Source organism: Lactuca serriola, chromosome 8, assembly GCF_051521515.1.
Source record: "Lactuca serriola cultivar US96UC23 chromosome 8, Lser_US96UC23_V15, whole genome shotgun sequence".
Lineage (NCBI taxonomy): Eukaryota > Viridiplantae > Streptophyta > Magnoliopsida > Asterales > Asteraceae > Lactuca > Lactuca serriola.
The window spans coordinates 6,619,638-6,645,293 of NC_136415.1; the positions used below are offsets into that span (position 1 = coordinate 6,619,638).

General features: G+C 35.9%; 1 protein-coding gene across 3 annotated transcripts; it reads right to left on the minus strand.

Moving 5' to 3' along the window:
• Positions 1-800: 800 nt before the first annotated feature.
• On the minus strand, positions 801-13,125 carry LOC145069628 (nuclear speckle RNA-binding protein A-like). Of its 3 annotated transcripts, XM_079016577.1 has the most exons (7): positions 12,842-13,122; positions 11,476-11,603; positions 11,115-11,394; positions 10,957-11,018; positions 10,797-10,878; positions 9,986-10,153; positions 9,572-9,829 (listed from the first exon to the last, which is right to left on the minus strand). In XM_079016577.1, exons 1-6 carry the CDS (start codon positions 12,936-12,938, stop codon positions 10,023-10,025), a joined length of 780 nt encoding a protein of 259 aa, XP_078872703.1. In that variant the 5' UTR covers positions 12,939-13,122; the 3' UTR covers positions 9,572-9,829; positions 9,986-10,022. The 3 variants fall into 3 exon arrangements, with proteins under 3 accessions (XP_078872705.1, XP_078872704.1, XP_078872703.1); XM_079016579.1 differs by lacking the exons at positions 9,572-9,829; positions 9,986-10,153 and adding an exon at positions 801-1,235 and having other exon boundaries at positions 12,842-13,125; XM_079016578.1 differs by lacking the exons at positions 9,572-9,829; positions 9,986-10,153 and adding an exon at positions 801-1,247 and having other exon boundaries at positions 12,842-13,125.
• Positions 13,126-25,656: the final 12,531 nt, after the last annotated feature.

A 25,656-nucleotide genomic window follows, 5' to 3' on the forward strand; every position in this document is an offset into this window, starting at 1 on the left:
TTCTCGAGAATTTTTGCAGGGAAAATGAGTTCGTCGTCCTCTTCCAAACATGATGACAAGAAGCCAGTCTCTCAAAATCTTGTTCCAGTCTCTCAAAAGCTAGTTCCATTTCAAAATCAAAATCGTTTTTCTCCTTTAACTCCTACTTCTAAGAATTCACAACTTTATTCTAATATCCTTCAATCAAAGCTTGTTACTCCAAAAGTTACTTCAACCGACACAATAAGCCCTTTTGCAAAACCTATAACTCCTCAAACTCAAAAATCTATTACTCCTAGCCCTTCTACAAAAACTCCTTATGTTCTTAATCCAAATTTCCTAAGAGTTCAAATTCTTGAAGATTTTCAAATCCATAAGTTACACCAAGGTTTTCATGTTCTCACAAATCATCTCTTTGGACAAGGGAAAACCTTTTATGTTGATTCGTATAAAACCCGAGAATATTATCAAGCTATTCTGCAAGAATCTGGTTCAGTCAATTTTGTTCATCGTTCTAATTCTAAAGAGGGAAACATTGATTTTAGCAAAGCTCATATTATCAAAATCATTTCTCCAGAAAGTTGGGTTCCAAACCTTCACTCTGAAAAACCTCTTATAAGTTATCCTGCTTATCCCAGATTTTCTTACTATGATTATCAAGACGCCTGGACTAAGGCATTCTTTATTCGGAATTATTCACATTCATGGTTTATCTTCTTTGATTTGAACTTCAATTGTGAATATCCAAGATGGTTTATCAATTGGTACAAATATATGGGTATTCTTTCAAATTGTTTGCCAAAAGAAATTTACGCTGGATATCTCAAATTTAAAGAATTGTTTATTCAACAAATTCCAGAATTTGAATACATGTTACAATTCACCATGATATTTAAAGTTCCATGGATAATGTCTTGGACTTTTCATTATCAAGAAGCAAAGGATTCCTCTCCTCCTTGGCTTAATCCGCCAATTTCGCTCAAAATGGTGGGATAAAATGAAGATTTCTCATGCCAGTGAACAAGCAGTAATTAAACATTATCAAGAAATATATATTCAAACACCAGAAATTGAAGCCACTTTTATCAACAGTCTTCCCAAAAGTGATGTGGATTTAATTGCAAGAATTAAAGATGCTGCTACCTCTTCCCCTGAAGAACTTCAAAAATTACTTCAAGAAATTCGCCAAACTCCATCAGTTTCTGACGATTCTCCAAAATCCATAAAGAATGATTTATTTGAAGATGCTCAAGACCCTTTTGATGATCCTTATGAAGAATAAGAAATCATTATCCATAAATTTGATGTAATACTTTAAATGTAGGATATTTCGTTTCTTCTATTATCAAAATTTCGTTTTTCAAATACGTATGCATGTATACTATGTAGGTATTCATGTATTTATGTATAAACAATTTTTATCAAAATTATTATCAAATCTATGATCAATGATGATATGAAGACAAAAAACTTTAGAAGATGCTCTATAATGGCTTGCTTTATCAAAAGAAGATGGTCATTGATTACAAACGACAATTATTTCAAAAGATGAATGACAACCACTTTCAAGGACAACCACTTACAAGTAATTATTTCTATTGATTGGCCATGGGTTCTTACGGTGAAAAATATCACTAGATGATTTCAAGACTTTGAAAACTCTAAGATGATTATAAATAGAGACTATCCTTTAGTTGAAGACACAAGAAAAAATTCATTCTCTAAAAAATGTTCATCTCATGTCTAAAAAATCTTCAAGAGTCTCTCTTTCTACTAGTAGATGTTCAAAGTCTTTAGATTTTCAAATAATTCTTTCTCCAGAAGTATGTACTGATTGTAATTCAAGCCTAATTCAAGAAGGTATTATCTAAAATATTTTATCGTTGTGTTGTTTTTATTTCTCTATGATAATTTCATTTCGAGTTATTCTAACTATTAATTCTACAAGATTTGAAATTTTTGTTAAAATAGTACTCGTTTTTAATAATCAAATTAATCAAATTCATGCTTAAATCATTTAATTATGTCTAACAAAATCTTGATGAATTGTATTCCTAATAGAAATATTCTTTTAAAAATACAGCAAATCCAAGAATCTATAAAAAGCTCTGAGCAAAATCTTAAAGATTCTTATAAAACTACTAATCAAGGTACAAAATTAAACAATAATCATATTCATGATGTTAGACGGTTCATAAGAGCAAGTATAAAAATTCGTTACAAGCAGATACGTTATCTAAAAACAAAACTATTTGTTTTCTAATTGATAATTATCTCTAATATTTATTATTATCTCTAATCTCTAATTGATATTTTCGTAGAAATATATATATATATATATATATATATATATATATATATATATATATATATATATTTGTTGTAGTGATCATTCTTATAAAACTACTAATCAAGGTACAAAATTAAACAATAATCATATTCATGATGTTAGACGGTTCATAAGAGCAAGTATAAAAATTCGTTACAAGCAGATACGTTATCTAAAAACAAAACTATTTGTTTTCTAATTGATAATTATCTCTAATATTTATTATTATCTCTAATCTCTAATTGATATTTTCGTAGAAATGTATATATATATATATATATATATATATATATATATATATATATATATATATATATTGTTGTAGTGATCAGATTTTTATATTTCCAACAATTGGTATCAGAGTTTGTGTGATTTACTTTGAAATTCTTGTCGAAAAACTTATAGTTATAGCGTTTATAAACCTTCCATAAAAAAAATATATATATATATATATATATTTGTTGTAGTGAGCAGATTATCAACAACTGTGTGCATTGGTTGCATTCGTAGCTGGTGTTGATAATCTGCTTCATCATTCGAATCAGACTGGAAGGTTTGGTTTTGAAAAGATGTAGCCTGATTAAAGTTTTTATCATTGAAAGGTATTTGGTTTTGTGAAGTTGTGGACACAAGAGCAAGTGGTCCTCCAAAAGATGTAGTGGTTGGTGGGTCAATCGAGGATTCATACGATTGAAGTTCTCCATACAAATTATACAAAGTTTCTGTATGAATAGCTGGATTTCCCTGAATAATGAGTTTAACCATTTTCTAGCTTTCGAAAAGATTGTTTAAAAACTTGAGATGTATCTCGTGTTGTGTCTTTTTGATACCCAAATTGTTCATTTTGACCATAATAAGATTGAACCTATCGTGAGCATCATGGATGGTTTCTGATGAAAGCATTTTGAAATTATCGAATTCATTCAAAACAGATGTTCTTTTGTTTCCGATAATTCTTTTATTTCCACAAAAACGATTTTCCAAATTTGATTTGCGGTTAACAGTATAATGTCATCCATTTGACTTAGAATACTGTGAGGTATTCCAGACACAAGTTCCTTTTTGGCTTGGAGTTCCAACTTTCTTATGATTTCGGTTTGAGTGGCTTGATTTGTAGCAAGAGTAGCCATATTTTCTGAAGTAATATATGTTTCTTCTACACACTTCCAGATATCTTCATTTATAGCGTTAAGATGAAGATTCATACGGCCAACCCACGAATTATACTCTTCAGGAATAAGTATGGGTGCCCGTGAACCAGATCCTAAGCTATTTGCAATGGAGACAGAGTTCATGTTGGAGTAATTTGTCAAAAACATTTTTTTTTTGAAATTTTTGAAAGGATTTTTAACAATTGATATTAAAATGAAATTTTTAAAGAAAAACTTATGGAAGGTTTATAAACGCTATAACCATAAGTTTTTCGACAAGAATTTCAAGGTAAATCACACAAGCTCTGATACCAATTGTTGGAAAATATTCTTTTATATCAGCTCGATTATACCAATTGTTGGAAATATAAAAATCTGATCACTACAACAAAAGGCTCGGTTACCAATTACTGTGTGATAGATATATAAGTTTAAGATATAAGATGTATATATATATATATATATATATATATATATATATATATATATATATATATATATATATATATATATATATAAGAATAATAATTGCAGAATAAGTATAAATATGAAAGCTATAAATGACTGTATTTAAATGACGTAAAGCTATAAATAATATAAATGATTGTATTTAAATGACATAAAGCTGTAATAAATAGATATCAAGTAGGTTCGTCAATAAATTGACTGAACTTGACTCGTGGAGCGACTGGTCGATATTTGGACTCTTGGAACGACTGGTCGATATTGGGACTGAACTGGACTTGTGGAACGACTTGTCGATATTGGAACTCTTGGAACGACTGGTCGATATTTGTTCAAAGATCAATCTGGTATTTGATAAGTAACACAAAGTTCATTTTTATGTAAAACGGGTTGTTTACAAAACAGTGCAAAGTACACGGGTCATGTATTTTTATACGGGTATTGGATGTTTTGAGGAGATTTGATGAGGTTGGAGTGGGTATTTGGAGGGTGGTAGGAAGTGTAATAATGTTGTAGTTTTGGTGGTGTAAGGTAGCAAAGATGGTGATGTTGAAAGAGCTTTGGGTGGTGATGAATCTAGATTTTCGGAGTAAATCTCTCTGGATAGCCAATTCTCTCTCGCGTCTCTTTGGGGTTTCCCGTGGTCAAAATCGTCCACGAAAATTTCTAGATGTAGGTAAGGTTCTGAAGAATTGATGGTGAGAATCTCCCTAGTAGAATTTGGTTGTGTTGTGCCCAGTTTTTTTGTTTTCTAACATGAAGATTCTGAACTCGAAAACAGAAATCTCTCTGGATAGCCAATTCTCTCTCGCGTCTCTTTGGGGTTTCTAGTAGTTAAAATCGTCAACGAAAATTTCTAGATGTAGGTAAGGTTCTGAATAATTGATGGTGAAAATCTCCCTAGTAGTATTTTGGCTGTGTTGTGCTCGGTTTTTTTGTTTTCTAACATGCAAATTCTGATGTCGAAAAACAGCAAGGTGGTGATGGTTGTGGTGATTTGAAAGGGATTTTGGAGGAGGTTTAAGAAGGGTATTTGGAGGGTGTTTGGAGATTATTTTGAGGTTGTTTGGAGGTTGGAAGGAGGTTGATATAAGGTGGTGATGGTGATGAAAGTTTATGAAGATGATGATGTTTGATGGGTTGAAGATGAACACCTTGAGTTTGAATGAAGAAAATGAAGATGGTTGATGATGTTCTTCATTTTTGGTTGTTGTTGATCTTGATGTTCTTGGTTATCTCCAGGGATGAAGCTTGTTATTGAAGAAGATGGTGATGTTCTTGGGGAGTATTTGGTGATGTTGTAGGAAGTATTACAAACAACAAATGAACACACACACAACTCTTTACATACACAAGTACATATACATGGTGAAACAAATATCCAAAGCACTTAGGTTTAAGTTGGTTTTTGATGTAGAGTGGCTGCAAGTTGTAGTAGGATAGGAGCAAAATGACGTTGGTCTTGGGTTTGCTTTTAATTCTTTGACTATTCCACAAAAACTTACATAAGAGCTTTTAATTCTTTGACTATTCTAGAGAGATTTCTGTTTTCAAGTTCAGAATCTTCATGTCAGAAAACAAAAAATTGGGCACAACACAGCCAAAATTCTACTAGGGAGATTTTCACCATCAATTCTTCAGAACCTTACCTACATCTAGAAATTTTCGTGTACGATTTTGACCACGAGAAACCCCAAAGAGACGTGAGAGAGAATTGGTTATCCAGAGAGATTTACTCTGAAAATCTATATTAATCAGCACCCTAATCTCTTTCAACATCACCATCTTTGCTACCTTGCACCACCAAAACTACAACATTATTACACTTCCTACCACCCTCCAAATACCCACTCCAACCTCATCAAATCTCCTCAAAACATCCAATACCCGTATACAAATACATGACCCGTGTACTTTGCACTGTTTTGTAAACAACCCGTTTTACATAAAAATGAGCTTTGTGTTACTTATCAAATACCGGATTGATCTTTGAACAAATATCGACCGGTCGTTCCAAGAGTCCCAATATCGACCAATCGTTCCAAGAGTCTAAATATCGACTAGCCGTTCCATCAATCCAGTTCAGTTAATTTATTGACGAACCTACTTGATATATATTTATATACTTATATACTTATATACTTTAATATAGCTTTATGTCATTTAAATATAGTCATTTATATTATTTATAGCTTTACGTCATTTAAATACAGTCATTTATATTATTTATAGATTTATATCATTTAAATACAGTCATTTATATTATTATAGCTTTCAGTCATTTATAACTTTCATATTTATACTTATTCCGCAATTATTACTCTTTATATATATATATATATATATATATATATATATATATATATATATATATATATATATATATATATATATATATATATATATATATATATATACCTTTAACTCATATATATGTCACACAGTAACTGGTAACCGGGCCTTTTGTTGTGGTGATTAGATTTTTATATTTCCAAGAATCGATATCTGAGCTGATATAAAAGAATATTTTCCAACACCATGCTTTATAAGAAAATTCAAATTGGAATTAAACATTAAACATGATCCTATTTGGCTTGCTTTCACATCAGTTCTAACTGAACAAAAAAAATCGTAATACTCAAAACGTTTCAAATTAGAAGTCCAACACAGTAAAGGAAAGTATCTCTTATCAATTCTAATTGAAATCAAATCTCCACTATGCTTAACAGATATTGCAATCCGATTCGGATTGAAAGGGGATTAAAATCTTTTTAAAATTCAAAAACCCAAATTAAGAGTTTGAAGCCCAATTATGAGTTATTAATAAAATCCATTCTATCGTGCAACATCATCATTCAGCATACAATTAAATCCATTTTATCTTGCATCACCATTCATCAAATATCCGAATAACTCAAAGAATAGTATAACTGGATTGTAGGCCCAACTTACGCCCTCTAATTTTTGTTGCCTTGGTCGGTGGTTAATGTCACGATATATTTTTGTCTGTCGTTTGCCTTTCATGTCAATCTCGTTTGTTTCGGTTATTAAAAGTACGACGCCCTTATCTTATTAACTATTTATGGATATCCAATATTTTCTCATAAAGCTTATCAAGCATAATGCCTCGTACGAAATTTCTTTAAATTTTCCAACTGATAATCTAAGAATCCTCACAGCATTATTTATCATTATTTCATCGATCAATCTCCACTTGCATGCTTCATGTTATATCTAAGTTCGGAGTGATTCCATAAAAAAAAATTATATTTTTGCAAGATGAAAGTTATGTGTTAAAGTGAGAAACTGAGAGCAAAATCTTGTACACACTGTTTTAAAATTTACCTTTAAACATTTTTTTGTATCTTGTAATTGTTGGTTAAAATTTTGTATAAATTTTGCTTTGTGATTTGTTTCTTATTTCATGAGCATATTGTTTTAGAAGTTTAAGTGCACTTTTGCACATTGGCACCGTTGTGTTCATGGTTTTGGAGCATACCTTCATCTTTGTGATCTTCATGAAGCTTCATCAACAAACTTATTTTTCTTCTTCCCACATATTTGTAGTTTTGTTGCAAATGAAGATGGTTGGTCTAGAGTTGAGCATTTGATCAAGGACGAGCAATTTCAACTAGGAAGGTAGGAAGAGAAAGAAATGGAAAAAGGGGAAAGAGAGAAGGATTTGGTCCCACTTAAATTAATAAATAGTATATAAGAATAAACAAATAATATCAAATAAGGGCAGCATAGTTATTTTGTATCCGTTAGGGAGGGGCCTATGCTGAAACAAAAAGATACCTAAGAGTGAAAAATAATAATGACAACATACGCAATCTTGACCTACGCATATGAACGAAAATTGTAGTGGACCCAAGAAAAATAATCTTGAGACGATCAGATAAATATCAGATATGTGTACTTAAAGTCTAGGCAGAAGTCAACATAATAACTTAGGGTTAAAACCGTTAAATAGACTTCTTCAAACCAATGACAGAAGGATATGTTATGTTAACTTGACTTGACAACGTTAGATTCGAAAAGGATTGCAAAGTTTACCACTATTGTGTATGATGATGATGATGATGATGATGATGATGATGATGATGATGATGATGTAACATTGACTTTTGGTTAGATTAGGCCATGAAGTGTGTTCTGACTTTTGATTGTATAAATAAAACCGATGTTCAAAATGGTTTCTTAATATTTTAGATTAGAACTTTTTTACCAACTTGATATACTTGGACCTCATCTCTCTCTAGCTAGTATAGTAGCTACAGCCATCAAAAATATATTTCCATGGCATGTATGGCATTGCAGCTTCCTTTTTCATCCCAATTAAGAGCATGATTTGATGATTTCACATTTAGATTCTTTGTTGATTTGATTGAGATGGAAACAAAAACAAACATTTTTTCTTTTTATTTTTATATATATCAATCACCATCCAATCAAGAGAAAATATAGAAACAAAACAAATGGGGGACTTTTGATCCTCTATTGTCTTGATAAAAAAAAAAAAGCATCTTCTTCTATATTAGGTATAACGTGGTGCATGCAGTATTAGAATAAAACATAATATATTATATTACACACACACGAACAAAAGTGATGAATGAAGGAATCTGCGAGTGGCTCTTGATAGGATATCTGGAAATATATTAGGAATTTAAACATGGAAAAGCAAGACTTTTTCCACACAACATGACAAATGCTTCAACTACTTGCCATATGTTTCGTATTTCTTAAGGATCTCATCCTCCTCCCAAACAAACAAATCCAATATCCAAATGCAATATTTATGCCCAATTGGAAGAAGCTAATACGTTTTCCCATGAGGTTTAATTCAAGGGTATTATTATTATTATAATCTTAATAATTTAACTTGGCATATCAAGTATATAAGGGGGGGCTCTAAATCATACAAAAACCCCCCGCGAAAGAAGCTTGAAGCTTGAATTGAAAAACAAAGAAACAAAGAGGCATGATACTGGTGTGGCTCCTGTCCTGGTTTTGTAATGGGAGACGAGCCATGAGCCGAACCAATATCACACTTCCATGTTTCTTTGCATTTGTGTTTTATAGATTCCTCCCTCACAGTTGAATCCAGGTATGTAATCACTTCATTATTTATGGTTTACCTCTACCCCTACCATCTTCATAAGATTTTCACAGAGACTGAATGGGAAATTTTAGGCTTGCGTAAGTACAAATTAGCCTCTGAATGCACAGCACACTTGAATCTTGACTTGTATGGGCGAGCTTAATCACAGACACTGGTGAATGGGCGGGAAGCAAGCCAAAACCTAAACTGATTTAGGACTGCAAGGGTGATGTCGGGAGATGGATACAACTACCTATAACCAATGTTTTAAAAACCGGTTTTTATGTAATTTCTAGATTGGATCAAACCGGATGGTTTCTTCAAAAACTAGCTGAACAGGCGTGGTTTTGAATTGATTTGTTGTACTTGGATAGTGGGATTTCATTTAGTCCATTAAAAATACAGTTCATTTCCAAAGAAAAATGAATAGCACGATCGATCCGGATTGAAATACGATTTATGGTCACATATTTATTTTGGAAGCATACAGATAATATTATGAGAAAACCAATAAAACACACAAGTCAAACTCTAGACAACGAGTTCCCAAGGGATAATTAGTCGCATAACTTATAGATAAAAATGACAACATAAAATAAATAATATATGATCAAACATTTCTCTCTGGCATGAAACGAAATTTAATACCACATAACAAACATGTGTCGAAAGTCGAAAGTCGCAACCCGATTTTTCATCTGGCCCTAAGGAAACGAAACCGGAAACTCAAAAGGAGTGACGTATGTAAATGAACCGAACCGAACCGACTGCAACATGGACGCATGGATAGATAGATGGATCCTACATAATAGACGGGCCGTACCACAATTTAGCTGGATTTGATATTTGATCCGATATGTATGTTGCTTATTAAAATATCAAAGGTGTGACTGTTACTGTGACTGCGCGCATCATATTCATGGGTTTATTTATATATTAGAGGTATTATCACCTCACCTGTTACGTTACGCTAAAGCTGTCTGTCTGTGCATATTCAACGTCTTCCACGGTTCGCTCCACCACCCGGCTTCCCTCCGCCGCCACCTCCTGCCCTCACACCAGGGTAGCGAGCAAATTGCAGCCGTAAGCTCACCGACTCTCGGTCATGTTCGTCAAACTTATAACCTGCAAAATCCACTTTCCACTATTTTACACTACTCTACACGCATGACTCACCGCACTTCTAATGCTGCTGCTTTGGAGTTACCAATCTATTTGCCAAAAAGGGTTTTATCCTTTGACTGTTGGTTGGTGTTCAGCGAATGCGATTTACCTACCTCACACACACACACACACGTGACGGTTTTGGTCATGACGTGGGACTGCTAGTAATATGGGTGGGTTACTGAATTATTTTTTAGGGTTGTTGGAGATGGAAAAGGAGTCCCTAGTGTTAGGGGTATTTAAAAAGAATAAAAAATAGATATGCTCTTTAGCATTTGAGAATAGCTGCTCCCGATTTATCATATTCATATTCATATGACTATGAATGAATGCTCTCGAACTCGATACATAGCTGCAACTCTAAGCAGGTAACTTGTAGTGAAGACAAGTAGTAAAGCGGCGTATCGTTGGATATCTAGCATTTTCGCATCATTTGGATTGGGGGGGATTCAATAAATATAGTGAGTGCCTCTATCACAAGCACAACGAACCACCCTTTGAGGTTAAAATTGACGTATTTCTTTCAACTAGTAGATGCACTATCCAAATAATAAATGCAGATAGATAGATAGATAGATAGATAGATAGAAAGCAAAAATCATACCTTGTAAGGCATCTTTCGCAGTAGCTGCCTCAGCTGGACTTTTGAAATCAACAAAACAGAGTACCAATGGATCACCACTCGACTGTAAAAATGTAAAACACAAAACACTATTATATATATCTCAGCATATGTTATCATCACAATTCATTAATCTTCTTACATGTCTGGATTCCTTTGTCACGAGTCGGGCTTCTTTGTACCCCACAAAAGGGCGAAATATATCTGCAAAACTCGAGTCAAGGAACCAACCAAATATATATATATATATATATATATATATATATATATAATGTAAAAAAAAAGGAAATAATAGGATACGAGCCACTTCTCTTCGTGAACAATTTGAAGGCAAACCCTCTACAAACAATGTATTGCTGGCATCAGGAGGCAAAGGAATTTCATGCCTCCCACCTCCTAACAACCCTGCTGCATCCCGACCTTTTGCTGATGCAGGGGGGCCCATACCCATACCCATACCCATACCCATACCCATGCCCATACCCATACCCATCATGCGAGGATCTTCATGAAAACCACCACCACCAACTCCCATGCCCATGGGTCTACCAGACTCAATGCCACTGTATGGCGGTAATTGCTGATATCATAGAGATTGGCATGTAAGAACTTTATACATACATGCATACATACATACATACATACATACATACAAACATACCGTGCCACGCAGGTAACGATCGTAAGATGCACCGATTGAATCAGAATCTTTAACCACTAGTTGAGGCCCAGGTCCTCTCTCCCCCTCAGGATCAAAATATTTAGGCAACTCACGCCCACCAGGAACATCTATCAGTATCATGTCAATCAAATCACCATGTAATTAATACTACAACCAATTACAACTTAAACATAATGAAACAATCCATGCAACTGCTTCCTAAAATTTCTATCAATTTCATATTCATTAAAACGACTAGCTTTCAAAATTTCTGGCACAATAATTATGAAAAAGTAAGACCCTAGATGAGCTTCAAAAAAAAAAAAAAAAAAAAAAAAAAAAAAAAAAGACAGACGTATATCTTTGCATAACTTATGGAGTGCTGAAGAAGTCTGCTTAGATCATCAATAACTATTACTAGTCTTTATCCTATTAACTTAAATAGGAGGTGAGACCCACTTTAAATGGGATCCATAACCCCACTACAAATGGCTGTATCCGCCACTGCTAGTAGCTGATATGGATCCCTCTAAACAGCCATGTCAACTTGAACATGTTTTAAAAACTTAACCTATTATCTTTTCCTTAACATCAGATTTGGCTGATTAATGAAACCCTTAATAAAAAAGATTCAGATGCCTTATCCCCTTCAACACACCACAAGTTATCATGGTACTCAACAAGGCAACAACCTCCATTACTCTTTCTATAGAATCTTAAAATGAGTCATATCATGTGTCTCTCAGCCCTAATCATGATATTAAACAACAAACATCCAATAGTATTCTCCCACTCTTTGAGGAGAACCGAATTATGATACCAAACAAACAAACGGACAAATACAGATTCCAATGTAGTTTATCTCCTACACTGTCTTGTTGATTATCCCTTCAAGTAACTTCAGGAGCAAAATTCTATAAACTCATCAGCTTTATTACAATGCACAGAGTGGTGTTGGAGTTAAAAATGTTACAAAATGGATGTCCAATTTTGAATTTATTAAAGGAATTTCCTCATCACTATAAATTTCAGAAGTCAAAATGTATAGCTTCCAGGGCAGTGGTGGTACATTTCAATATTTCATAACAGAAGCATGACAATGTTGTAACTAGGGTTTTCTGACATCTGCACAAATCAATACGAAGCTGTACATCTATAACCATATTATGGCACAAATATAAGAAGAAATAGCATCGCAAGCTTTTCTGCTAACTAAAGATCTGAAACATCTGATTTGTTAACTGCTACGAAAAAAAACCCTAACATCTATCCGGCTAAAACACAGACTAAAATTAGAACTTATTCTAGATTTTATTTATCAAATAGACAAACAAAGGCAAAAACAAACGGGGAAAAGTGAGTGTACCGTAATCGGAGCGAGGGCGCTTCCCGATGAGTGGATGAAGTGGTGGCTGTTGCTGCCTACCTTCAGCGGCAGCGTATTTCCAATAAGAATCACCCATGTTGTGGATATCAGTGATCAAAAAATTGAATTCAGGTGACGATATTCAAGAGGAAAAAAGCAGTCGGATTACGGCGCTCTGATGCCCGGAAGGAGACGATTAGAGATTTGCAGCAACAAGCGTTCGCTTTATGTCTTCTTGTTTGTTGAGACCTCGTTTGGTGAGACGTGAAAACTTAGTTTTTTTCATTTTATAAAAACAAGAATATTTTGTTGCTTTGTATCCAAGGAAGGCGTGTAAGGCATGAAACTTTGACCTTTTAGTTTAAAAAAAACACAAAATTGCAAAAATGGTTTCTGTGTTATGTATTTTTTTAGAATTTTAGTCTAAATCATGATTTTTTTTATTAGTTGTATTTTGAAGTAGTTTTGTTGTATTTTTTGTTCCTCGGTAAACTAAAATGACAGTAATACCCTTCTGATTTTTTTATGTTTTTTTCTATTTAGTTTAAATGAAAAAGAAAATAAATTATTAAATTGGACCCCTCTCTCTTCTCTCTTCTCTCTCTCTCTCTCTCTCTCTCTCTCTCTCTCTCTCTCTCTCTCTCTCTCTCTCTCTCTCTCTCTCTCTCTCGCACGCGCGCGCGTATGTGTGTGTTTATCTACGATGAGGCCAATATAGCCCCAGGTATCTCCTCCCTCTTTCTGTTCTTCTTCTCGTCACAAAACCCTCATTCACAGACATCGCCAGCCCTCCTCAACCCCTCTTCTGTCGATGGCAACCTCCTCGGCACCCCTGATCGTTGCTGCTCTATCTTAGATCGGAAACAACCTCGGTGAAGGAGTTTCAGACAAGAAATAGCTCATCGGAACCACCGAATGCCACTTCCTTTCGTGATAAACTCCAGCCGCTTCAACCACCCTCTCGACCCTCCTACTTCATCATGATAGCCCCATGTATCTCCTCCCTCTTTCTATTCTTCTTCTCGTAACAAAACCCTAGCCTCCGCACCGGTAACCAGCAGCGGCTCTACAAACCCTAGTAGAGACGGCGACTTGTGGTTTTTTGCACCACCGTCGACAAACACTAACATTTCAGGTATGGTTTCAAACACCACCTCAGATCTGTGAGAGATAGAGAGAGAGGAAGAAGAAAAATGGTGTTTCATATCAATGTGAGTGTGTGTGTGTGTGTGTGAGAGAGAGAGAGAGAGAATCGGTTTTTGGGTTTTGTGTGTGTGTGTGGTGAACGGTGGTCGAAAACAGAAGAAGACAGGAGGGTATTTGGTGGACGGTTCTTCTTCACCATTGAACAAAGCCGACAAGGACTATTTGTGATATGGGATTGCTTCAGCTGGCAACGGTGGTGATCAAGAGGTGGTTGGGTCGTCTTGCCATCGAAATAAAGGGGATAAAGGGGGTGTAATCGAGGGAGGCAACAACTATGGTTGATTTTGCGTTTTTTCGGTGACCAAGAGAGAAAGAGAGGTGGGCCCCTTTTTTATTTTTTAGTTGTTAAAAAAAATATATATATATATTAAAATTTAAGAGAAATAAAATAAAATTGAAAAATAAATACCCCAAGGGTATTATAGTCATTTCAATTTTCGGATGGACCATTTTCACATATAACCACTCCAAAAGGACCATAAATCCAAAAAACTCGGGGTTTGAACTAAAACCCCCAAAATTTACATACTACAGTGGCCATTTTTGCAATTTTGTCTTAAAAAAATAAATAAATAAATTAAAACTTCTAATTTTTAGCTAACATAAAAAAAAAATCAAATCTAAATTATTCTTTTTGGACTCGGATTGTCCCTGTGGTTTGATTTTGTTGTTCGTCCCGTGCATACATAAAATTAGGGATCAAACATGTAGTTTTGACCAAACCATAGGGACAAAAAGCGCAACAAAATCAAACCACATGGACGATCCGAGTGCAGATGAAAAGGTAGGGACCAAACATATAATTTTGATCAAACCATATGGACGATTTCAGTAATTTACTTTTTTTTAATTCAATCATATGTTTGTAGATAAGTTATTTTATGTAATTTCAAATGTTTTAAAACTTTCATCAATTTTTTTCTGAACACTCATATATAAATAAAAGTTAAGTTTACAGATATTATCTACTTTTGCCAAACACTTCTTAGGCATGTAATATTCACAAAAAGAAAACATTATATAACATTAATAATCAATTTTTTGAGTGATCATTTTATCGACATAAAGTTTTTTTAGAATATGACACTAGAAAAAAAATGACTATTCCATGTATATTTTGGACATAAATATTGTACATTCAGGGCTCATGTAACGTCTGTTTTTCAGAATGGATCAGTTAAAGACTTAATGGGGGTCAAATATAAAATTTTGGGGGGAAAACCTTATGTCACGACATGGTTTGTTGATGACCACGACGTGGCATGACAATCGAAATGAAAAAGAGTGTTCGGATGGACACCACGATGTGACAAGAGGGATGCCACGACGTGGTGGCTATTACAGTCCAAGCGTAATATTTTAGGGTTTCTCTAGTATTTAAAGGCATTAACTCCAGATTTAGGGCATCCTCTTCAACATTTATTCCCCCTTGTTGAAACCCTAGCCTCCCTTTCATGGTTGCAAGCTTGGTGGCTTGGTTTTCAGCTTATCTCCTTGATTTTGTAAAGCTTGTGGAGGAAGAAACACCATCTTGGGGCAAGGAAGCAAAGAACAAACCTAGATCCAACATCTTATTTAAGTTTCTAGGTCATTTGAAGTGTAAAGATTGCACCTTGACCTTGTTCTTTTGATATCCATGTTTATGCTCCTTTTTTGTTGATTTTGGTCTCATTCATGGGTGCTCTTGGAGTTTGAGGAAATCCAGAGCTTATTATGACACTCTTGAGGTCATGGACTTCTGTTAAATGTGAAAAAGGTCATACTTTGGGTGTTCTTGATCCAAGACACAAAATTTAGTCGTGAAAGAGTTTATTTAGACCTAGGGTTTAAGATCTTGTGTAATACACATTTTTGTAAATTGTATTTTGATCTATAGTCATAACTTTAGTAAGATTTTTATGTGTTTTGTTGACTTAAATTGAGTATTAGAATGCAAAAGCACAAGTAAGTGTAACTTAGTGATCAAATATATATAGAAAAACACATTCCATCAAGTCCACTACGTGACATGATTGAAGCCACGTCATGGCCGAGAACGGAGATTCAAGTTATGTAAGTGAACAGTAACAATAATATACTTGCAAATATGTAACACCCATCTCCCATAATGGATTAGTGTATGGCATAAATGAGTCAAATACATGGTTTTTGAGGAAAATCATATGTTAGGACGTGACAAAGAAAGTTGTCATGACATGGCATACCAAATATGTGAGTGCGTTTTCAGATGGTTGTCACGACGTGACAAGAGTATGGTCATGACATAACGATATCTGAAACCCAATCCCATGATCTTTTAGGGTTTCCCTCATATTTAAACCTCTAACCTCAAATTTAATGCATCATTTCCAGCCTCCATCACCCTCAAGAACCTTGAAGCAAACCCTAATACCCTCTTCTCCATTTTTTAGATTACCTTTGGTGATTTTGGTGCATTTGGAAGGAAGAAAAAGGCCCTTGTGGTATAAAGAGCCTCTTGAAAAGCTTAGAGATTTCATTTGAGCCATTTCTGAACCATTGTAAGTGTTCGAGATCCAAGCTTTATGTTGCATGCTTTTAAATTTAGGCTCATTTTCCCTTTTTCTTCATGTTGTGGAAGTTTGTATGGAAGGATTCCATAAACTTGGCGACTTTATGGGTCCTCGAGGTCCCTTGAGGGTTATATATATTGGATATGAAGTTTGGCCAAGTTTTGAATCCATACATGTGATTTTGGTTCCATTTTTCATCATTTTGACATGAATGGGATCAAGACATGCAGTGGATATGCGTGCCTATAAAGCATCGAGTTTTAGAATGTTTTTGGAGTAAGAAGGCCCTCTGGAAAGTTAGAATGGATGGCTTAAAGTATTAAAGGTTGAATGCATTAATTTGCCCCAAATGCAATAGTCATGACGTGACCATATGAAGGTTATGACGTGACGATGAGGCTCGTTGACTGTTTTGGATGGATTATGTCATGACGTGGTCGCATGACCACTATGACATCCCCAAATTGACAGGCATTTTAAAAAAATTATTTATGCTTATTTGAAAAATCAAAGTATTCATTTTAAAGAATGATATTATGAAATTTGTTCCCAGAAAACATAATAAATATATTATCAAAACATTTCTGAAGAAATGTAATTTGTTTATATTAAAATTTGGGATGTCATCGTCAATACATAAACATAAGCATAAACAAACCTTACATTTATTTACACTAGTGATTTACATCTCCTTTAATCTCTCAGTGTAATGTAGCTTCGTATCGACACCTGTGATACAAATAAACTGAGTGGATCAGGTTGGGAAACCTGGTGAGTACATAGGGCTTTCAACCCACAATAATAAAGTTATTATGTTTCATCGTCAAACAATTAACCCAATTACGCATCCCCGTTATCTTCTTTATTTCTTAAGGATCTACCCTAAGAATCATATATCATTCACCCATTCGTTCCTAAAGATTGTACTAAGGAATAGGCACGAAGTCCATCGGTGCCAAGGTTTATATAACATGCACTAAGTCCATAGTTGCCGATGTTATTTGTTAGGCACTAAGTCCATAACTACCATAGTTTATCTCTTTTATTGACAATGTTATTTTAGGGAGTCCACCCACAATACATATCAATGGGTTTTTAGAGTACATCTGATGAACATATTGTTCACAACACCTATATATAGTGAGCCTACTAGTGTTCCACTGGACTGTCTAGACTAGTCTGTGGTTGTCATCTATACTTTGTTAGATGACTGGACCATCGTTTCTCATCATCTTTCACCTTTCATCGTCTATATCATCTGTCATCTCTCACCATTCATCTTATCTTTCATCTCTCATCTCATCTCATCTTTCATCTCTCATCTCATCTTTCATCTACCCATTTTTACTCATCATAATTATAGGTATAAAATATGTATACAGTTTAATTCGAATAAAACATGTATATTTTGTTCATCCAACATAGATATCAAGAACACAGATAATATGCACACATAGCACATAATTTATATTAAATACTTCATATCTACGTGTAAGATGAAAGTAACTATGCACTCACTTGTTAAAGTGATGATTCCAAACTCGGACAGCGCTTCGCTTCTAACAATTATATTTTCCTTCGGCGAAACCTAGTATTGTTACCGCTAGATTTTAGTCTAATATTTATTGTGACTATTTACAAGCGATGTTTTTTTATAAGTTTTAAACAATACTTTTCAACCACTATGTACAAACAGGGGCCAGACATGAAACACCGGAGGACAGGACCATTTTGGCATTATAGCACTTTTGAAATCCAACAACCTTATGCGGCCCTTCAAACCAGATTCCACGTACCGCGAGTAGTCAAAAAATATTATAATAACACTTTGTATATTATATTTTATAATATATCTATTGTTTATAAGTTCATAATAACGATATTGAACTTAAACATAAGCTATATTTAAAGTAGGGTAAGCATAACTCACTTACTAGGAGGTTTGGCTAAGAACCGGGCTCTGCGGGGGTAGAACTTCCGAGCTGAAAGCTTTAGGCGCACTCTTGGGTGTGTCCGAACTCAAACTGAGGAGTTAATAAAATCTTTTAAAAAGAAGAAAATGGTTTTCTAAAATGCTTTTTATAAAGAAAAAAGGGGTGTGATGTGTGCGATCAACCGAACTCAAGTAAGTGATTCCTAGAATACCCATACATGTTGATATGTTATAGTATGATATGCACGCTAGGAGTTAAAATAAGGATTTGCTCATGATTCCATGCTAGAATGCATGTTAGGAGAGATGCCTTTTGATGCTTTGATGCCTTTAGAGTTCTGTTCCTCGAATGTTTCTTGCTTTATGCTTTGTAGGGCTTATATTGATGTTGGTTAACTATTAAATGAATATGTTAAGTTACATGCCACAAAGGTTAAATAGTTTTAGAATGATTAATTTGGCCTTATTTCACAACTTTTTTTGATTCCAACCGTTGTAGTGTTGGATCTTTAAGTTGAAAAAATATTTAAGTTATGTTGCATGTAATAGTATTCATGAAGTATTAGTTGATGTTAGTAGGAGCTTTTTAGCAGTTAAGGGTAGGGTGAGGTGGGAACCCTAGGAGAGCCTATGAAGCACTTTAGTGTGATTGGTGTGTTATTTAGTGAGTTTTGAGGAGGTGATTTAGAGGATTTGGGATAATTCTTGAGTAAAGTATGGATAGGTGTGGAAGGTAGTATTGGGTCCGTACTACTAAAAGCACAATATCCGTACTCGAACTAAGGAAAAGTCACGAGCATTCTAAGAAGTCTGTAGAATGAAGAATTATTTGGGTATATTTTGATCATTTATATGGTTGCCTTTCAGTATGATGGTGAGCACTCGAGGATGAGGTTCTGGTTCAGGTTTAGGTTCATGCTCTGTTGCTGAGCCGATTTATGAGAGGACACGCGAGTTCGGTATGTCTGAAATCACTCATGGTATTATGGATGCGACTGTTGTAAAGTTTGGTACCATCAATGAAGGGATCATAAAGCTACTGGAGGATCGCTTAGGGCCTTTCACGTTGAGATTGCAATTGGTCAGTTAGGGCACATGCTCTCTCTTTTCATGAGTTCAAGGCTTGTGGAACCTTAGAGTTCTTTGGAAAAAAGACCCTATTTCCAGTAGATAGTGGATTGCTGACATGAAGAATGCTCAATGGATGAGTTTTTTCCATGAGGGGTCGAATGTAGGGTTTGCATCTTGACTTATGCAAATCCTGAATCTTGGTCCTCCTCACCTGTCCTACTACAATTTGAAATTGCTTTAACCTCCTCTTCTCGAGGTGCTCCAAATCAATCTCCTGCTTTCGGGCTCTAGCAATCATATCATTTAGGGTCTTGCACCATGACAGGCTCACAAACTCCCTAATGTTATCCCTTAAAATATCATGATACCTTTACTTATTCATCTCCTCGTCCTCCGTATACTGCGGAACCAACAAAGTTCTCTCCCGAATCTTGGCAGTGATCTCTGCCACAGTCTCAGTAGTCCGACGAAGGTACTGAAACTCCCTCGCCAGCTGTTGCACCTCTATCATTGGTGCAAACTCCTCTTGGAATTTCATAACAAGCTCATCCCAAGACATGGTCACTATGGTCACGGATCCTAAAACACTGCCGACCTCTTCCTACTAATAACGAGCTTAGTTCCTCAAAAGACAAGATGCAAATCCCACCTTCGCCCCCTCAAGGTAGAAACTCGTCAGCTGAGCATTCTCCATGTCAGCGATCCATCGGTGGATAGAAATAGGGTCCTTAGCCCCAATGAACTCTAGAGCTCTACAGACTTTGAACTCCTGAAAAGAAGGAGTTCGCGCTCCGAACTGTCCTGTCGTGATCTCAACCCGAAAGACCCCGAGTCTCTCCTCCAGTAACTCCATAATCCCAGAGCGGTATGCGTCCTAATGCTCCTCTATAATCTTCATGATCACCTCCTTGATTGTACCAAGATCACAGGAGTCCACTCCAATATACCGCGAGTGACCTCTGACGAGATGAACTCCCACATCCGCTCATCCACCGGCTCAATGCCAGTACCTGTGCCTAAACCAAATCCTCCTCCATGAGTGCTCATCACCATTATGAAAAGCAACCATACAATAATCAGAACATACTCATAAAATTCCTCATCCTACAGGTTTCCTAGAATCTTCGTGACCCTCCTGGTTCGAGTATGGATCATGTTATTTCAGTAGTACGAACCAAATACTACCTTCTACACCTATCCATTCTTTCATCAAGAGTTATCCCAAATCCTTTAATCACCTTCTCAAAATGGTATTCCTAATACCCGCTAAACAACACAACCAAACCCATTATTTAACCTTTACAACATGTCACTTAACGTATTCACTTAATAGTTAACTCACATCACTAAGGGTCCCACAAAGCACAAAGCAAACATAATTTGTGCAGTAACACTCCAAGCCACAAAGCAAACAAAAGACATCCCAAGCTCACTTACTACTACCATGCTAGGAACTTTTATTCTCACTTTCGGTTGATTTATGCATGCAAATTATACATAATATAAGATCAAATAGACTATCTAATAAAAGACCTTTACCAGAGGACCACAACCATATGATGAACAAGAAATAAGGCTAAATGAATCATTCTAGGGCTATATGATTCTAATCGTATATAATTTTTAAAACTTACACCTAGCAATTACTGTTACTAATACATATTCCAAATCTAGAATAACATCCAAATACTCCTAGGCTACAAGGCATCACATATCAGATAAATCTATCATGCAATTCTTGAAAGTATCCTTGGCCTTATCCTAGCATGCAAGCATTCATGTCATATAACATATCAACATGTATGGGTATTCTGGGAATCACTTACTTGAGTTCGGCTGATTGCACACATCACACCCCTTTTTTCTTTATAAAAATCTTTTTAGAAATTTGTTTTCTTTCAAAAGATTACCATTTCCTTAGTTTGAGTTTAGTCACACCCGATAGCATGCAAGGATCCCTCAAACCAAGGCTCTGATACCAATTTGTAACATCCCCTAAAATCATTTTAAAACAATAAACCATACAAACGATTTGTTCCAAAACAAATCAAATTGGATACATTTATTAAAACATTAGTGTAAAAATCATAAGCATCCACACGAAATAAAACTCTAGGGGATGTTGTGCAGTAATGTTGGGCCCTTCCCTTTCGAACTGGAAGTACCTGAAACCATAACCATAAAACTGTAAGCACAAAGCTTAGTGAGTCCCCCAAAAGACCACATACCATACATATCATTGGGCCTAGCCCATACATATCGTTGGGCCTAGACCATACATTGGGCCCCTCCCATGATAATGGGCCTATCTCTTCCTAATCAATGGGCCCCACCCATCATATATTTAGGCCTAGCCCGTCATACAATAGGACTAGCTCAACATATAATGGGTCAATCCCTCTCATGCAATGGGCCTAGCTCTACATGCATGCCCATGGGCCCAACCTAATATACAATGCAAGAGTCACAAAGACAGCTAGCATTCTACATAACACATTCCGGTGGGCCGACATTGGTACCTTCGACCCACAAATACAATGAATAGGCTCACCTCAAATTAGAGATAACCGATTCTTACACACACTGCTGCTACCAGGCTCCTCACACTAAATATATCCAAAATTATCCTTAATCAATAATTAAGGCGATCTCCCATAATCCAAGGTCCATTTCATATCTTACCCTACCTAGGGGTAAAAGACTATTTTACCATTCCTATACTTGTCCCAACAAAGCAAGGCCCAAACCCAAAACAACCTAAAGCCCAAAAATGGCCCAAGAGCCATTCTGGCAAGTATGCCCCGCGTACTACCCTAGTACGCCCTACGTACTATGTTGAAGCACAATCTTAAATCCAATCTTCTTAATGCTTAATACTTTAATCCCAACACTTGGATATGGTTCAAATGGACGTCTTAAGTCATAAAGTTTCTGACTTTATGACTTTACATGGCTTAATGGTGTCCAAAACCAAACCCTAACTTCTTATTAACACTTAATGGACAATAACTCATGCATGGTTGTACCATAACCATCAAGATTCGATTCTTATGCTACATGAACCTCATATCCAACAAGGAATGACAACGTTAAGCTTTGGAATAGCTTTTAATCACAAGAACCAAAACCATAGGACCAAAATATGAAAAATCATAACCCAAAACTAGATCTACATGAAAGAACCATCAAGATTGAAACTTTATACCACCAAAATCTTGCAAAGGGTAAAATAGTTTTGGATCTTCAAGCTCCTAGCCAACCAACACTCCTCCAATGAGTCCTTCTTTTTCCAAGCGCACAAAAACACACCAAAATCACTCAAAGGCTCAAAAATCTTTCTAATGTGGCTAGGATTTTGAATTTAGGGTTAAAGAATATGGATGATGAAGGTAAGAAGGGTTTGCAATAAGATAAGGCCTTTAAATAAGGTCTAAGATCCAAAAATTAGGGTTTGACTCTGACTGACGTACGCCCAACGTACTCCAGGTATGCCCTGTGTATAGGGAAGAAAGCTTATGATCACTTAATCCTAGTACGCCCAACGTACTCCCTGTACGCCAGCATACTAGCTTAAACCCAAAACCCTCCTAACTTCTAATGGCCATAACTCATGCATCCCAAATCCTCTTTCAGCATTCTTTATATGCTCATAAAGGTAAAGAAAACCCTATAATCCTATATAATATCCTTCGACTAATAACCTTCCGAACTTGAATTTTAAAATCAAGAAAGGCTCGAAGCATCCCTTATACCATTATACCATTAGATTCCAAAGCACAAACAAAAAGCTTGGATTAAATAACATGTAAATCCACGCCCCATTAGGTCTAGTATCCAAACCCTTGAAGTAAAAGTCCATCACTTGATTCATTCATGCCCATAATTATGGAAATAGGAAGCTTCTCGAAACTAAATGTTACATTTTTAAAAAGATTCTTACAAAAAAGGGTGTGATGCGTGTAATCATCTGAGCTCAAGTAAGTGATTCCTAATATACCCATACATGAGTATTATGTGTTTATATGAATTACATGATAGGATAGGGCTAAGGATACTTTTAAAAATTGCATGATAGAATTACCTAATTTGTGATGCCTGGTATCCTAGGAGGAGTTGGATGTTATGTATTACCTGGAAACTTTGTTGGTGAGGTTAATTGCGAGGTGGATGTTTAAAATTTTTTTGTCATTGGGATCATATAGCCCTAGAATGACTGATTTAACTTTATTTCCTATTCCGTCTGGTTATGGTCTTAGGGTAGAATCATTTATTCGACAATCTATTTGATCCCGCATTGTGTATAATTTACATGCATAAGGCAATTGGCGGTATTGGTAGAAGTTCCTAGTATCACAGAAGCAAGTGAGATAAGGATTCTTAAGAGAGTTTAGGGAATGTTATAGTGGGATATGTATGAAATTTAGCATAGGGGTTATGTGAGTTGTCATGGTAGATTGACTTAAAAGATTCAAGATGGTCCTCGAGGAAAGTATGGATATGTGTGGCAGATAGTATCAGGATCGTACTACTAAAAGCATACGATATGTACTTTAATCAAGGCAAATCACGGAGATCCTACAGAGACTAAAGTGTGAGAGTTTCCTCGACTATACTCTGATCATTTATATGTTTGTATTTCAGTATGGTGGTGAGCACTCGAGGAAGAGGTTCTGGTTCTAAATCTGGCTTTGGCTCTAGTGCGGAACCGAATGATGAGAGAATACATGAGTTTATCATGTCTAGGATCACTCATGGTATTTTGGATGCTCTCTTCAGGGCCTTTCGCGTCGAGATTACAACTGGTCAGTTTGGGGCACATACTATTTCTTTTGGGAGTTCAAGGCTTGTGGAGCCCTAGAGTTCTTCGGGAAGAAAGACCCTATTGCTATCCGATGATGGTTCGCTGATATGGAGAATGATCAATGAACGAGTTTCTACCCCAAGGGGTCGAAGGTAGGATTTGCATCTTTCCTAGTGAGGGATGGAGTCCACGATTGGTAGGAGGAGGTTGGGCACTCTTTTAGAGCTAAGGTCATGGCGGCCATGACTTGGGATGATTTTGTGACGAGTTTCAAAGCTGATTTGCACATGCTATTGAGGTGAAACAGTTGGTGAGGGAGTTCCAGGACCTTCACCAGATTACAGAGGTTGCGGTGGAGACAACCACCAAGTTCCGGGAGAGAGCATTGTTGGTTCCGCTTTCGCTTCCGCAGTACGCTACATATGAGGATATGAAGAAGCTGAGGTATCATGACATGCTTAAGGATGAAATTTGGGAGTTTGTAAGTATGTCAAGCTACAAGACCTTAGAATGCATGATAGCCAGAGCCCAAGAGCGGGAGATTGAGTTGCAGCTTTGGACGAAGCGTAAGCCAGAACAGGTACAGATAGCAGTGGGACAGGCAAAGAGGCCCAATACTTTTGATTCGCGATCGAGAGACCATCAGGGTCGGGTTCATTGTGCCAAATATAAGAGGTCTCACGTGGGGTGCTATCATGAGAAGGGAGGAGGCTGCTTCAATTACAACCACATTGGTCATTTTAGAAGGGATTGCACTCGGGGAGTACTCATATGCTTCTATTGAAATCAGACGGACCATATGAAGGCCGATTGCTCAAGATTGATAGGAGGAGCAGTGATGGCGCCCACACAAGCCATCTTAAGGATTCTCGATGGCTGTTAGGACAAGGAAGAGGCTTCGGTGGATAAGAGCAGGAGATTCTAGTTAACAGCCGAGGAGGTCCAAACAACATTAGATGTGTATACCGCTATAGGTACGTTTTTAGTCAATGGTATGACTGCTCACATTCTATTCAATTCGGGTGTTACCCGATCTTTTATGTCTCTTGCGCTTAGCAAGAAGTTTAGCGACACTACATGGACTTTGGATTATCCGTAGGAAGTGGAGATTGTCGATGATCGTTCAATGGGTGCTTCGAGAGTTCATCGGGGATATGTTTTGAATATGTTTAGTGAGTGATATTTGATTGATATGGTTTTGATTCCTCTCTGAGGATTGAAGGTATTATGGGTATGGACTGTTTTGGCCCCAATGGGGCTACGATTGATTTTG

Excerpts from the sequence above, each read along its gene's own strand:
- LOC145069628 (XM_079016577.1), bottom strand. The coding sequence starts at position 12,938 with ATGGGTGATTCTTATTGGAAATACGCTGCCGCTGAAGGTAGGCAGCAA. Across the intron at positions 11,395-11,475 it reads ATCGTTACCTGCGTGGCACG|CAATTACCGCCATACAGTGG; the intron begins GTATGTTTGTAT and ends CTATGATATCAG. Across the intron at positions 10,154-10,796 it reads TGCGAAAGATGCCTTACAAG|GTTATAAGTTTGACGAACAT; the intron begins GTATGATTTTTG and ends TGGATTTTGCAG.